This window comes from Aethalodelphis obliquidens, unplaced genomic scaffold, assembly GCF_003676395.1.
Source record: "Aethalodelphis obliquidens isolate GAN/ISIS:26980383/991018 unplaced genomic scaffold, ASM367639v1 scaffold5, whole genome shotgun sequence".
In the NCBI taxonomy this organism is placed as follows: Eukaryota; Metazoa; Chordata; class Mammalia; order Artiodactyla; family Delphinidae; genus Aethalodelphis; species Aethalodelphis obliquidens.
The window spans coordinates 56273532-56289274 of NW_020837949.1; the positions used below are offsets into that span (position 1 = coordinate 56273532).

The window sequence follows — 15743 nt, forward strand, 5'->3', positions numbered from 1 at the left end:
ACTGATGGACTTTTCCAGCAGAAAAATATATAATGGTGGTAGAGAAAGAAAACCGGGAAAGAAGATAGGGTAGGTTGTAAGATTTAGTCTTAATTTTCCTTTCACCATGTTCTTCTATGAAAATATGGGAGGTATAGTATAAATATAGTGGTTCACTTGAAATACGTTTTTAAAAAATGCTATTCTTTTTTATTATTTTAAAAAATTTTATTTCTTCAATTTAAGTATAGTTGATTCACAATATTGTATTAGTTTCAGGTGTACAGCAAAGTGATTCAGTTATACATATATTATATATTCTTTTCCAGATTCTTTTCCCTTATAGGTTATTGCAAAATATTGAGTAGAGTTCCCTGTGCTATACAGTACGTCCTTGTTGGTTATCTATTTTATATATAGCACTGTGTATATGTTAATCCAAAGCTCCTAATTTAGCCCTTCCCTCCCTTTCTCCTTTGGTAACCATAAGTTTCTTTTCTATGTCTGTGCGTCTATTTCTGTTTTGTAAATAAGTTTACTTGTATCATTTTTTTAGATTCCACATATAATCAATATCATATGATATTTGTCTTTTTCTGTCTTTGTCTTCACTTCGTATGATAATCTCTAGGTCCATCCATGTTGCTGCAAATGGTGTTATTTCATTCTTTTTTTACTGCTGAGTAATATTCCATTGTATATATATGTATACCACATCTTCATTATCCATTCATCTGTTGACGGACATTTAGGTTGCTTCCTTGTCATGGCTATTGTAGACAGTGCTGCAGTGAACACTGGGGTGCATGTATCTCTTAGAATTAGAGTTTTCTCCAGATACAGGACCAAGAGTAGGATTGCTGGATCATATGGTAAGTATTTTTAGTTTTTTAAGGAACCTCCATACTTCTTCATAGTGGCTGCACCAATTTACATTCCCACCAACACTGTAGGAGGGTTCCCTTTTCTCCACAGCCTCTCCAGCATTTATTTTTTGTAGACTTTTTGATGATGGCCATTCTGACCACTGTGAGGTAATACTTCACTGTAGTTTTGATTTGCAAGAAATGCTACTCTTTTGATTTCTTTCTCCTTTATAAAATAATAGGCCATTAGACGTCTAATGGCCTATTATTAAAGTCAGAAAATATAATCATATTTCTTCTTTTTTAATAGTTGCAAGGTGAATCATTTTATGGACCTAATGTCACTAATGTCATTTTTAAATCCCCCATTGTTGTATATTTAGGTTGTTTCTACCTTTATTTAGCCAGAATAAAATTCTAAAGAGTGGCATTGGCAGGTCAGAGTGTCTGTAGCCAATGTCAGTAAACATAAATTGACATAATCTTTCATCTTCAAGATCTACAAGACTGACTGCTCCATTCCCACTCCCTGGGACTCACTGTACCCTGAAGAGTTACCCATGCCACTCTGTATACCTGCTTCTCTCTAGGTCTCAGATCACCTTTCTCTCACAGAGTTTCTGCAACCTAACCCTTGGTAGTTTTATCTGGTACCTTTTATCTAGCAGTCTTGACTAATGATAATTGTTATCTGAATCAGTTATTTCATTTGGGGGTTATAAAATGGTGTTTTTTAATTCTACTGTTTAGTTTCTAACTGATTTTTTTAAACTACAGCAATATACAAGTAGAATCCACAACTCAATAAAGTAAAAAATTCAAGCCTGAAAGTAAATAGTCATGTGAGTGCAAGAGTCTTATTTTAGTAGCTCTCTATGATGCACATTGGGAAATAAGGATAAAAAATCTAATTCTATAATGTTATTTTATGTAAAATTTTTACTCTAAAATACAAAGAATCAAGGCCATATAAAAGCAAAAGCAGAATAATTTATTTGAATCCATCTTTCTTTGAACAAAAATAAAAATAAGACTCTAAGTCATTTCCTTCAGCATTTTACAAGTCTTTTCAAAAACACCATTGGTGATTGACAACCTAGAAGGCACAGTCTTGCTTTTGTGACAATCATCTTTATTATTCTGTGGTACAAATAGCAAGAAGGAAGTTTGGGAATGACATAAAAAAATACAGCAATCTTAACAGTAATGAGAATTTAATAAAACAAAGCCTGCTGAAATTTTTACAAATATAAGGTTTCCACATTTGTAGGTTAGATAGGATAGTGTCAATGCTGATGAAATGGAACATATAGATTAGAATTAATTGAGTGTTGTAGGAAACTTGATACCGAAAAAGTAATTGGAAAGTCCCGTCCTTTTCTTCCTTCCGTCAGGGCAATAAAGACTGTCCGCTGAGAACTCTTTCCCCACCATGCTCCTCTGCAGCACAATGCATTGTGTGTATGCTGGAAAACCTGCAGTCTGACTTTTATAAATGACTCTATTCTGCATTAAAAGGAGTGATGAGTAAGAGGTATCGGGTTTGATTCCTTCACTGATGCTGGATGAATATACATTTTCACTGTTTTTCCTCAATATGTGCTTTCATTATTTCGCTTCAATGCATTGCTTTGCCCATGAATGCTCACCTGGCAAAGAGACGTGTAAAATGTTCTATAGATTTCCAGGTCTACATGTCAAAGAACCTTAAATTCTTTTATTCTTTTCCACAGCTGCAAATAATATGAGTGTTTTGAACTAGTTTAAGAAAATTACATTTACAAACCAATAAGTATAAAGAGTAAGCAATCACTAAATTCTGTAGATAATTTCCTTTTGAAACTAAAAGGTTTACTTACTTGGATGTCCTGTGAGCAAGTCGAGTTCAAAACAAACTGTGCCAAGAGCATTTAATGAGGTCAACAGACAGCATTTAAATAAATGTAGCCATAAGTTCAATAAACAAATAACTGGGCTGAGTAGCAGAATATGAACACAGGCCAACTTACCAATTTGTTAAACACCAGTTCAGTTAGGTAATAGATGCATGTAGTAATGAAAACAACACTGCTAGAATAGTCTAAGAGCCAAAGGAAAAAAATTTTGGCTGTGTTTCTATCTCAGAACCAACTGTCAAATAGAGGTAAAAGAAAGCAGGAAATTACAGTTCTTCACCCAGACCTGGCACATTTACTTTGGGAATGGGGGAGATTCACTAACCACCTATAATACTGCATTATTCATGAAATTGATCTTTGAATTTAATTGGACCTAGAGAATAAAACCATAGGAAAGATAAAGGGTCTCTGAATGTTTAGGGAATGTTTATTCTATTGAGGAATATTTATTCTACTGAGGATCACTGATCTTTAGTTAAAATAAGCAAAGAGGAGCCCACTAAGCTCTGAAATCTTCAAAAGACTGAGTCTTATTTAATCTCTGTCCCTAGGACATAGTTAATGACCTGGAGATGTTTGTGGATTGATTGTAAGTAAAACAAGTGCAAAACAGTTTCTAATGAAATAAAGAGAAAATATTCTATTTGTTTGTTTTTAAAATTTAGAATAGGTAACACATCTGTATTCAAGGAAAACAACACCTGTAAAAATGTTGGCTCCTCTTTAGGATGAGCTGGAAGGGAGAAAGAGGAGGAAAAATTTTAAAGAGATACTAGAGAGAAGGGAGACAGTCTTACAGAGAAAGAAAGGCAGATTCAGAGAGGGAAGACATCTCAGGATGGAGGTGAAGTCCAGACAAAGACACACAAAGGGCAACTTCCTCAGAAGATGGGGCAGAAGGAGGTGAGAAGAGAGAGGCTATGGAGATGGGGAGGAGAAGGCACTGGGGCTGGGAGTATGAGGGAGTTCTTGCATGGACTGCCCCTGGAAAGAGCATGTTCTCAACAGCAGTTAAATAGTCCTTTATGTGCTGGAAAAAGAGCTTTTCTGCTTTATTTTTAACTTTCAAAGTTTATTTCTGAAATCAAATTTTATACTCCCAAGAAATTGTAGATACATTGCTCATGTCTGAAAGCAGTCTAATTTCAGAGGATGATTTTTTTTTTTTAATTTAAGGAATCATTTTTTTCACCTGCAAAACCCACCAAATCACTTTATTTGGTGCTCTGAAATTATAGCTGCCATATTCCACAGTTTAAAATCATCATTTATTTCATTGTTAGGAGTCTTAAAAGATAAACTGCAAGTTTTCATTTGGTTTGTTTGCAGGCTAACTGGAAAAATAGATACATAGAATAAAGGACATATAGAAAAACAAATGAATTTAAATAGGGTAATATTTTTGATTGGATACAATCTTAAAACTAGGAAGCAGACATACTCCCAAAATTCTTTATATTCCTTATTTTTAACAAAGAAAAATATCCCTTCATTTTCTATTCTCCAAAGTAAAGAGGATTAGATATCATTTTAGAGAGGTTTTTTTTTTTTAACTGTCATGGAATAACATTCCACTATTGTGTTCTATTAGATTAGTAACATAATGCTATAAAGCAATTTTCTTTTCTTTTCAAACCAGAAGCTCCCAGTTCCATCAGAGTCTGCTCCTAATTAACCTGATTCCCTTTTCTCCAGGCTCCCTGAGACAAGAAGGAATGCACTGATGGGGTCCTCTGAGGTGCTCTCGCCACTTATTTAGCCCTTAAATGACTGCATAGTACCCCCAGGACTGGGTCTTCTCCCCGGAAGACCGTTTCCCATGCATTCATCCTAGCTGTTATTTTTGATATTTACCCAGAGGTGTGCATGAATTACTTCACTAGAAGTGTTTCTTTTGCCAAAGCGGAAGTTCCTGTGTGTGGTTATTGATATTCTTTTCAAAGTCAATAAATGACAAATAAAGAAATGATGGAAGATGATTTGTGGCAGTTACGCCTGCAGGCAGCTACAGCCCACAAAAAAGGGAAGTTCATTTCACTATTTCAAAAGGCTGTAGGCTTAGTTTTCCACAAATGGGAAGGGAAGGCGACTGCTTGGTGTCAGCTCCGAGGTTAACTGGATAAGCAGTTTCCTGGCTTTGGCCTCAGCTTAAGTTTCACTTCTCTGGGTGTGAGGCCAGTGGTTTTATTCACTTGGGAGTAGACTGCTTTGAATCTGTGAGAGGTGGGCGTTTGATGGTGACACTGTTGGGCACATTTTGCAGGTTTGTTTTTTTCCTGGTCCTATTTGTAGTGATAGATCACTGGCTTTAAAACCACCACAGTCACTGGAAAATCATCAAGATAACCAAGATGGCTTGAGAACTGGTCTAAAGACCCCTTTCTTACCAAGATGTGGATTCCCTGGGGGAAATGCTAGATTCTAGAGCTCTGCATCTGGTTCACTGGCCCCAGAAGATACTTGTGTGTTAGCCTGTTTTATTTATTAAAACTATTTTCAGGTGGGAAAGTGTGTTCAAATGTACAGACACTATAATTTCCTGTTTTAATATTTTTTTCTTCTGAGCCTTTCAATAAACTCTGGGGACAGCTGGGGATGCATGCTGAGTCCTTTCAACGTAGCATCATCAAATGCAAGTTCATACTTACTCTGGATGGTCTTGCTGTTGGGCAGGGACGTGCTGAATAACTTCGTAAATTGTACTGTGCAAATCTTGCCCTGGTACACCATCAGAGGCTGGAACAGATCTCGCTGGCATCTAGAAAATGTGGCACGTTAAAAAGATTGGCAGACTAGTAATGGTATTCCCAGTACGTTGCACAGTTGAAAACAACTGGAAGAGGTTAAGATTAGAAAATTAGAACTATTTAACTTCCCTTCAATATCCATTTCCTCCTTGCTACAGTTCCCTGCACTGGCCCTATGGTAGTTTGTGCAGTGGCATAGCTATGAGGTCAGAGAGGAATAACTGGACAAACCATCACTTTTTTTCTCCATTTAAGAAAAAAGCTGGCAGTTCTGTAAAGGAAATACAGTAGAAAAAAATAGCAAAAGAGAAGATATCAGGATAGCTTAGAATCAAAGAGCATATATTATTATCCTTTATATTACATCTCAGTCTTACCTTTCTGACACTAATCACCAATCACGTGTGCAAGGGTGGTTTAGAAAAAAAGGATAACTTACAGGCAGAAGCCTTCATCACATTGCAAGTTATTAAAGATAGTACCAAGAAATACAGAACACACAAAAGAAGAGGTTTTGGTTTGAATGCAGTAATGGGCTCTAAAAAGTAAGGCTTGGATGTATGTGGGAAGTACAGTAGTGTATGTCTGTCTGGTTAAAATCAACATGTATTTTATTGAAATTGGCATTCATGTTTCATTAACTCCTATTCCTTATATTTGATACTGTTATGCTTGTAAACACTGTTTTCCAATCACTTAGCTAAAGTCTGGTTCCCCTCCTCCTCCCAAACTCGTTCTATTTTCATCGTACTTCTGGCCACTTTCAGTCCTTTATATTTATACAGATCCACCTAGAGGACTCTTTGCCCTTGATAAATCATCTGAAGAGTTCTTTATCTCATTTGACCTGCTAGGTTACTTTGGAATATCTTAGCTTTAGATTTTTCTGGAAACTGCCTGTTTCTATTCTACTTCTTAAAGCTCTCATGGCAGTCCTAGGCTATTCATCCTAGGACGGAATAGGTGATTCATCCTATCATTTTTGTGTCAAGGGGATTTTGGTTTAGAGTTTTTACTCTTGATTTTCTTTGGTATAGAGGTGTTCAGGGGCTATGATAAAAGCAATCTATAGATAATGACTAACTTACTCAACTAACCTAATATTAGACCTGTTAGCAAGTAATAAATTTCTTCATTTCATGCCATTGCTTTCTGTCCAATTCCCCAAAAGAAGTGCTAAATGGGCAATGAAATGTACAGTAAGTAGAAAGAAGAGGAGTATGCATCTGTACATGTATCAAAACAAACTCAAAGATGATTCTGATTTTTAAAAACTCAAAAAGTTAGTAATCAATTTATTTCCCTTCTTAACTTCAATTTTGAGATCTTGGTAATGTTATTATTATTCCTTTTCTTCTCAAAACCGTTGCATTTAGCTGTTAATCTTCACACATAACTGCCATTCTGGCTGCTTCTCACACAGATCCTCCTACTCATGTCCGGGTCCTTCTGCTCCATGGGTTGTTGGTGTTGGTTTCTCACTTCTTCCCAAAGCACCTGGAACTGCCAATGAAGGACCTCAGCTGATTCCTCAGGAGTTTTCAGCATTGAAGATGGGCATAGTTCCAAGTTGAGTTATTCTACTTAAGACAGATATAAGCGGGGCTTCTGATACGTAATCAAGCACTCATTTCTCTGCCTCAGGTTCTTTAGAACTGTAGTATTTTGAGCAGATAGAGGTCCTCTCAATAAAATCTTGAAACTGAGTACTGATTAATTGCAAGGCTAAATTTAAAGTTTCCTACATAGATCTCACTCCTTTCCAATGCATTCCTAGGAATAAAAACTGACTTCAAAATTCACTTTTAAGTCTTATTAGTTCTTCAGTTTCCTGCTTTCCCATTTAAAAGCCACACCTGAGAGGGGTGCTTTCTGCCATGGTGAGGAGCTGTTTGAAATAACTCATCCACCAAATATTTATTTTTGTCTTTTTGGTTGTAGAAGTGAAGGGTGAGCCAATCCTGCGTGAGACTGAATAGGACATTGCAAAGCTTTTGCAATGCAGTTTTTCTCTTCATCTGTGATGATGTGGGCACTGGTGCTACGACTCACCCATAGGAGGATGAAATCCAATCAATCCCCCTCCATTACTCACGTGGCATTTGAGAACTAAAGCCTGTGGCCAGGTAACTTACTGCTTGAACCTTAGAATCTTATATAGAATTCTCTGAACAAGTGAGGTAACCAATCCCTAACAACAAATATTGATAGTTCTCTTTTAAAAAGGAAAATGAAAATGCCCAGAGGCAAGTAGTCCGTTTCTGGCCCCTTCCTTAAGTGAACTATCATAGGGGAATACGGAAACAGAGGAAAGATCGGTTGTACATAAATCTGTAAAAATATTAATGAGCTGATTAGCTCAGAGAAACATTCTGCTTTCCTGTTAAACAAAACTGATTGCTGAAAAGACCTTGTCTGTGTGGACTGAAAAAAATGGCTTCAACTGTATAAAAGTTCCCGCTCTCACATCTCATGCACCTTTAGGAAAAAATAAAGATATGTACCTGCATACTTTGGGTTTATATGGTACCTTTCTTCTGAAGAGCATAAGGTACCTTCAAGGGTATAATCAATTGTCTTTGTAATGTTCTCATGAGATATGAGGAGGAAATAAAGGGGAAACTGAGCAACAGAGAGAGTCAGTGAAGTGAGAGGCTGCAGTCATCAAAGTGATGCAGAATTATTTAAACCAGGGACTCTTGGTCCCCTATTTATTCACTTCTCTTGACCTTCAACCTAGTTAATTCCCTCTTCCCTGAGCTTACCAGGTAAGGAAAGTTTATGAATTCGTGTAACTTCCTTATTTGTGTTAGCTTTATTGATAGAGGCTGAGAAAGATGCTTTAGCTCCCCAGATCCGGCAACGTCATTCATTACAGAGTGAGTAAACACTGCTGAGGGTAATGCAGCCATCTGACCACACTGCCCACATGCTAAATGAATGCTGCTTACACCTCTGGTGAAGCAGAATGCTACTTCTGGGCTAATTGGCCACTAGGAAAACCAACCCTGGGAACACCAGAAGCATCTGGAAAAGCAACAAATTCATATATTCCAAAGTCATCCAGAGCATCTTCGTGGCCTGAAATGGAAAACAAATACTACTTACAAACCAAATGCCTCAAATTGCTATTGCTATTTTTTAGAAAAACCTTTATAAAACTTATCTTCATGGTTTGCTTCAAGTGGTATGTGTATAAAACCAATTTAACATTTCTTAATCACCTATAGTCATGCTGCCACTAAATAGTATTGGAAATCACTCCTGTTGAAGCTCAGAATTGAAACTGAATTGGGACAATTATTCTTAAAGTCTGATGTGGAAACTGTGTATTATATATTAATACACTGTTTATATATAATATAATATTATATATATATATATTATATAAACACATGTGGGCAGCCTTGTCCTTTGTAACTCTCAGTTACCAGACACTTATAAACACCAAGGCTTCAATCTGTCAATCACAGCAGCTCTTAATCCACCCATAATATCTACTGTACTCTGCTAGATCTAAGAGTCCCCCAGGACTAATAAGAATAAATAAGCAACTATTGCTGCCCATACATACAAAACAGAAAACAAGTCCGATGTCACCTAAACTATCAGCAGTAAAATGACAGGAATGGGGTGGTTGGGAGGAACCAGGTGGTCTCTGGGGCCTTTCTGAACTCTGACGGTTTATCATTTGTGAGAAAGGACTAGACAAGAGGAAGAAGACCCATGTTTACTGAGCATCCAGGCATTGTATTAGGCACTCCACCTACATTACTGGATTTAATTCTCAGAGCAACCCTGAGGGGAAGTTATAATCTCTATTGTGTAGGTGAGTTGAGGTCAGGAAAAATAATTAATTTTCCCAAGGTGACGTTGGGGGAAAGTGGCACAGATGGGATGGAAACCTAGCTCCTCTGACTCCAAGGCCTGAGCAAAAGCCCCACTGTTAACTTATGACAACTCAGTAGGGAGTCAGAAGTGAGGGGCACCGCTGGGGACAGAGAAGCAGCAAACCTGTGGGACCTCCCTTTCCTCTTCTCCCTGGGAAGGAGCTGCCAGCACTGTATCTGCTTTAGGAACTGACACAGTGAGAGAACCCTTGGGCATTTTCAAAATAATAAGAGGATCAATGGAACAGGATTCAGCAGAACTCAGTGATGGCGGGCAAGTGACAGTCTCTCTGAGCCTTAGTTCTCTTGCCTGTGAAATGGAGTTGAAAGTGCCTTTCAGGCTTATTTTACAGACCTGTGTGACTTACATAAAACTAATACAAGGGATAGAACTTTGTGAAGTGAGGGCAGTCATCCTGGGAAGGGAGTGTTAGTGTTATCTCATGTGAATTCTGTTATGTAAGTAGTACATTTTACATATATAATTAATATCAACAATATATATTAATATACATTAATATTGATAACTGCCCCTCTCAGCCCAGCCATTACCTGAAAACGTTTGAGCTTTCCTGTATTCGGTTTCTGGCCTGAAAAGACAAATTGGTGTTTCTGTCAGTCTTAATCATTGAGGAAAAAGCATTCAAGAGAAAAATTATTTTCATAGAAACATATGCATTACCTGCCTTCTAGCTTTTGCTTTATAGCTAAAACCAAAAAAGAAAAAACACAGTAAGATACACTTTAGTGCACATATACAACCATTCAAAATTTTTTTTTAAAATTTTAACCTACCTTTGTAGGGTTGATATTTTTTCCATAGGAGGAGAAGACACATGGATATAATCAAAAAGAGTGATATTCCAGTTATACTTGCTAAAGGGGACAATGATTTCCCTTTTTGTGCAAGTTTCTCTATTCCTAAATAAAAAGACAAATATATTTTTATTAAAGATCAATAATAAATTGATCCTAAATAAATAAATCCTAACTGGTACAGTACTGCAAATATGTGTATATATATATATATATATATATGGGGGGGAGAGAGAGAGAGAGAGAGAGAGAGAGAGAGAGAGAAGTCTGAGTGAGACCAAACAGAAGGCAGGCACTTATTTTAGAATACATACTAAACTCTCTAAGGATATTTGTGATTGGAAATGTGGTGAGCTGTCCAGGATAATACCAATATGTTGTACTAGATGTAGCAAATAGCTCATATCATACTTTTCAATAGTGTTCACCAGCATTTAGCTTGGATCTGTTGGATCTCACTGTATAAAACATCCCCAGATGTTAGGTTGTTCTCTCTCTTTCCATCTCACTCTTTTAACATTGTTCAGGTATGTGGATTTTCTAGGGCAGTGGTATGTAGTTAAAGGTGTGAGAGGGGAGGCGTTCATTTCAAATAATTACTAATTTTTGACCAATAAAGAAATTTTAATCCCTAAAATAGAATGTGTGTATGATTGTCAATAAGACATTTAAAGCCCCACCTTTGACTACAATTCACTGTTTTGCAAGTCATTCCTTTTGTTAATATCTCTATATAAAATATAGTGCTAAAAGCTAACACTTGCTGAGTGCTTATAATACATCAGACTCTGTTCTAAGAGCACATGATACGTATTAACCCATGGAATGTTCACAACAATGTTATTAGGGAGGTAATATTATTATTATTATCCCCTTTTAGAGATGGGAATCTGAGGCTTGCCTGAGGTCACTCAGGTTGTAAGTGGCAGAGTCCAGATGTGCCCCCAGACTCTTGACACTTTGTGCTGCCTCACTTTGATGCTGTTTTGACAAAACTTACTAAGTATGGCAATGTTAACACCAGTTCCAGACTATAACATGCTTAGTCAGAGAGTTAATCTATAAAGTGGAAAGTTGTGTGGCCTTCAACAAAAGCAAGTAACAGATGTCTTCCATGTTATCATGTGAATCAGACATTGATGTGGAAATGAATGGTGGCAGTTGCCTGTCTCTGTCTAGTTTAATGTGGGAGTGAAAGTTATGGGATGTCACTTCCCTTCTGCCGTGGTGGAGAACAGCTTGGAGGATCTGGGTGTGGTGAAGAACATGGTGTGGACTCAACTCTGCAATAAATATCCAGCCTGCACCGTGTTGTCTTCCACCACAAAGCCTCTACTGAGGTCTCCAGCAGCCAAGATAAGGATGAAACTTTAATCTTTCCCTTCTTTCTTTGTGGACCTATATGTACTCTCTCAGCTTTTCTACCTACAATGCTTTCACTTTTTAATCTTCCCAGAATCTTTTCATAATGTAGTGTAGATCATATATGTTAAACTCCAGTTAAAAGTCATGGAAATCATGCTATCTCCTCTAATTTTCCCATGTAATACTGTTCTTGTACTCCCTTTAAGTCCTTAAGAGTTTAAGCAGGTTGCTTTTCATCACCAAAAATCTTTACCATCTCAGATGGTATATTTATAAATTTCTGATATGCATTCAGAGAATTGTGTTCTTAAAATGTTCTTTTTATGGGATTACAATAGCTGTGTAATATTTATTGCTTTTAAACAGATTTTAAGGTAAAGTCCTTTTAGCTTTGGGTGGAAGAAATAAATGCAAGGTAGTATAAAATGGACTAGAATGGCAATTTATTGGTTCTGATCTAGACCAGAACATCACAAAACTTATTAGAAATGTTATTTTTCCTCCTTTTCTCTTGGTTAATAATTTGTAGGAAAAGTTATATTCTCCCACTGTTAGAATGCTGAGCTTTAGGTTTGTAACTACTTTAGCATTTGGGTGATCTCTGTGTGAGGTCTTAGCCTTTCTTCAGATACTGTGCTCCTACTTCACAGGTTTGTTCTCTCTAAAGAGCTGGGCAGCTTTGAATGAGCCACTTGACTCTAAGGGTCTGGATTTTCCCAGTAGTAAAAGGAGGAGGCCTGAATGATTGGTTTTTAAGTTCTTTTGTTGCTCAGATATTATATGACTTGAGGCAGCCAAAGAATTTTACATGAAGTTTATGTAAATAGGACACTATACCCAATGGTATGCTAGTAACTGAGTATCAAAAAGAATTATATGCACACATATACATACAAAAGTTATAAATTTTACTGATATGAAGGATGTGTAGCCTAATTTAGAATAATAAAATATGCAGTACTCTTTATTGTTAATTCCATATATCTAATTGATTCTCATGGAATGCTTTTGTTGATTTTTGCTGAACTCTTGCATTTTCAACCTGTGGGTGATATTCAACTATGCTTTGAAACAATTATACTTCAAATAAATGCTTGGTTACTATCCAATTCAGCAAAGAGATAGTTTACATCATAGATGAACAAGTGTAGCTTCAACACGAACGCTGGCTGATATGTACTAAGATGAAAGTGAAACAACAATGACATTCATTGGAATTTCATTTAACAGTGATGTGAATGACTTCTTTGCTAAATAGGAAAATAGATTTTGAATACCGGGAGAACTCAATTTTTTTTCGCCATATGTAATGTGGCACTTTTAAATTTAATCTGTATTATCATCTCCATCTTTTAAATTTAATCTGTATTATCATCTCCATCACTTTCTTAAGTGTAACAATCAACAATTTCTCCATCACTTTCGTACGTGTAGACAATCTTATTAACTGAACAACATCCCCTGAGTTTTGAAAAGTATTTTCATTATTATTAAGTTCCAAATATTTTATAATATTCATTGTGATTTCTTATTTATCCTAGAGATTATTTAGAAGCATATTGTTTAATTTCCTCATGCCTGGGAGTTTTCTTTCTTGATTTTTTTAGTTGAATTCCACTCTATTTAGAATGCATACTCTGCTTGATATAAATCTTTTAAAATTTGTTGAGATTTAAAAAAAAATGACCATATATATAGGTGCATGCTTCTAAAGTATAAATTCAGAAGGACCCATACTCTGCTGTGGTTGTCAATAAGATAAAGGTAAATAGAATGGTCTCTTGAGACACAAGCAGTGATACAAAAGCAAAGTAATAAAGAAGAAAAAATTGTTAAGAAATACTAAATAATAAAATGGCATGATTTAAGACACAGCATATGATTTGGGCACCACTCTTATCAAGAGAATTCTCTTATTTCTTTATTTTAGATCCAATACTAAAATCAAAACTACACAATTTTCAGATATGCACAATTAAATGTATGTGCATTATATGTATATAAAACCAAATGTACATTTGTTTCCCATTTATTTGGTACAGATATATCATATCAGTAATAATGAAAATAATAAAGAAATTTAAAGTGTCATTTATAGGTACGGATAAAGAAACAGTTTCAGAGAAATGAAAATATTGGCCACAGTCAGTAAGTCCTAGAACTGGGACTGGAACATAGTTTTTTCCCTGACTGCAAATTTAATTTTTTGCTGTTGATCCATGGTCAAAGAATAGTTTTCTCCCAGGCTTTTCTTTTCTTTTTAAAAATAAATTTATTTATTTTTATTTATTTTTGGCTGCGTTGGGTCTTTGTTGCTGCGTGCAGGCTTTCTTTAGTTGTGGAGAGCAGGGGCTACTCTTCATTGCTATGCACGGGCTTCTCATTGCGGCGGCTTCTCTTGTTGTGGAGCACAGGCTCCGGGTGCGAGGGCTTCAGTAGTTGTAGCACGCGGGCTCAGTAGTTGTGGCTCGTGGGCTCTAGAGTGCAGGGTCAGTAGTTGTGGCACACGGGCTTCGTTGCTCCGTGGCATGTGGGATCCTCCTGGACCAGGGCTTGAATCTGTGTCCCCAGCATTGGCAGGCGGATTCCTAACCACTGTGCCACCAGGGAAGCCCAAGAATGGTTTTCATAATTGGCAGGTAGCCCCCAATATATTCAGTTTTTCCTCCAACCTTTTCTAACACCAGATTTGATGTGCTCTGACTCTCTCATTTCTTGATAGCCAGACTGCCTTCACTAAGATTCAATATCCCTTAGTCCCTAAAAAAAAAATTCAATGCTAATTTATTCTAGTCCAGTTTCAACAATGAACTTTACAACGAAAAATATTTTACTGTAGTGTCAGCTATTTTTTCCCCCTTAAACCTGAAAATATGCCAATAAGTATTATTTCAGAGTATTTCTCATTCTCATTCTTATGCTGAAGTTACACTATGGCATACATCAGCTCTTTGCCAGGCACTTCCATGATTCTGAGGCCTTGTAATAGGTTTAACATACAATGACTGGATGTCTCATACTATATAAGATACATCTCCTCCCCTCTCCATTTTTACCTTTTTGTCCCTTTTATTTTGTGTTTCCTAAAATGACTGAATTTGTACATTCTGTCCTACAGAGGATCCAACTCGTTCCCTTTACCATTATTTCTTTATTTCTTCAAACTCCTTCCTTATTGCCCTCTTTCCTCTCTCTCCCTTGGCCTCTGTTAGCCCTCCATCAGAGAACCACCCTGAGGTGACCAGCACCTGTCAGCTTAAAACCCTGGCTATGGCAAAGGCCAAGTGTCTTTTCCCTGGAGAATGAAGAATAGAGATAGTCCTTTTCTCAGAAACAAATGATCTTCCCTGTTGGGCCCCCTTCTCTTCTAGAGCATCCCGGCTCTCTATGCTCAGCACTGCTTCTCTCTACCAGAACACACAAGATTTACCAGGTCCAGCATTTGAAATTCACAAAATAAAAATGCCAGATATCTCTGGGATCAAATCAAGGGGCACAGTTGCCATTGTGTCAGCTCTAGGCAAGTGTATTTTAGAGAGATGGATTTCTAGAACCCAACTTGAAAATAAGTCAGCAGGGAAATTCTGACCCTATTGCCACAAAGAATGTATAGGGATCCCAAGTGCAGTTCTGGATACTTGCAGGAGCCCCATTCTTCCTCCTTTCAGAGAGTTTTGTACTCTTTAGCACATAGCATGCCACTCTCCCCATTATTTAAACATGACTGACTCATTTACCAAAGCCCTAGTGCAAATGCTATTTGCCCCCTCCTTTGACAAACAAATAAAATGAAATAACATATTAAGTGCAAATATAGGCAAGAGGTGTGGTATCCATCGCAACCCTGCTGCTTGAGAGACTGCACCTAAAACAGGATAGCCGTATGCTCCAGTCAGCGTGTCTATTTCAAGATCAGAATGGAGTCCTGAGATCTCGCCCATCCAATCTGTTAGCTGATTACAGCCGCTGATTCATGTCCCTATGGAAATGAAGGTGCCCTACTGGGGAGGCACGCTATTTCCACACTCTACTATGGCCCCACCTGACAGACACCGTGGTTCTATGCTAGATGCTCATGGGATGTCACCTAACGTTTCAGGTTCTGGATGTCAGGGCTGCAGCTTATCTCAGTTGTTATATCCCATGGTCCAAGGTGAAATACACCTCCTGGAGATCTTAACC

General features: G+C 37.1%; 1 protein-coding gene across 5 annotated transcripts in view; it reads right to left on the reverse strand.

Moving 5' to 3' along the window:
- Positions 1-1815: 1815 nt before the first annotated feature.
- The window catches only part of HEPACAM2 (HEPACAM family member 2), a 48706-nt gene continuing 34778 nt past the window's right edge, over positions 1816-15743 (reverse strand). For 4 of the 5 annotated variants that reach the window (XM_027102468.1, XM_027102467.1, XM_027102466.1 and 1 more), the window contains exons 5-10: positions 10176-10301; positions 10063-10087; positions 9933-9970; positions 8498-8571; positions 5392-5501; positions 1816-2494 (exon numbers count right to left, since the gene is read on the reverse strand). In XM_027102468.1, the coding sequence (XP_026958269.1) occupies positions 2491-2494; positions 5392-5501; positions 8498-8571; positions 9933-9970; positions 10063-10087; positions 10176-10301 (377 nt within the window). In that variant the 3' untranslated portion in view covers positions 1816-2490. The remainder of the gene's footprint in view (positions 2495-5391; positions 5502-8497; positions 8572-9932; positions 9971-10062; positions 10088-10175; positions 10302-15743) is intronic. The other variant, XM_027102469.1, reaches the window with a different exon arrangement.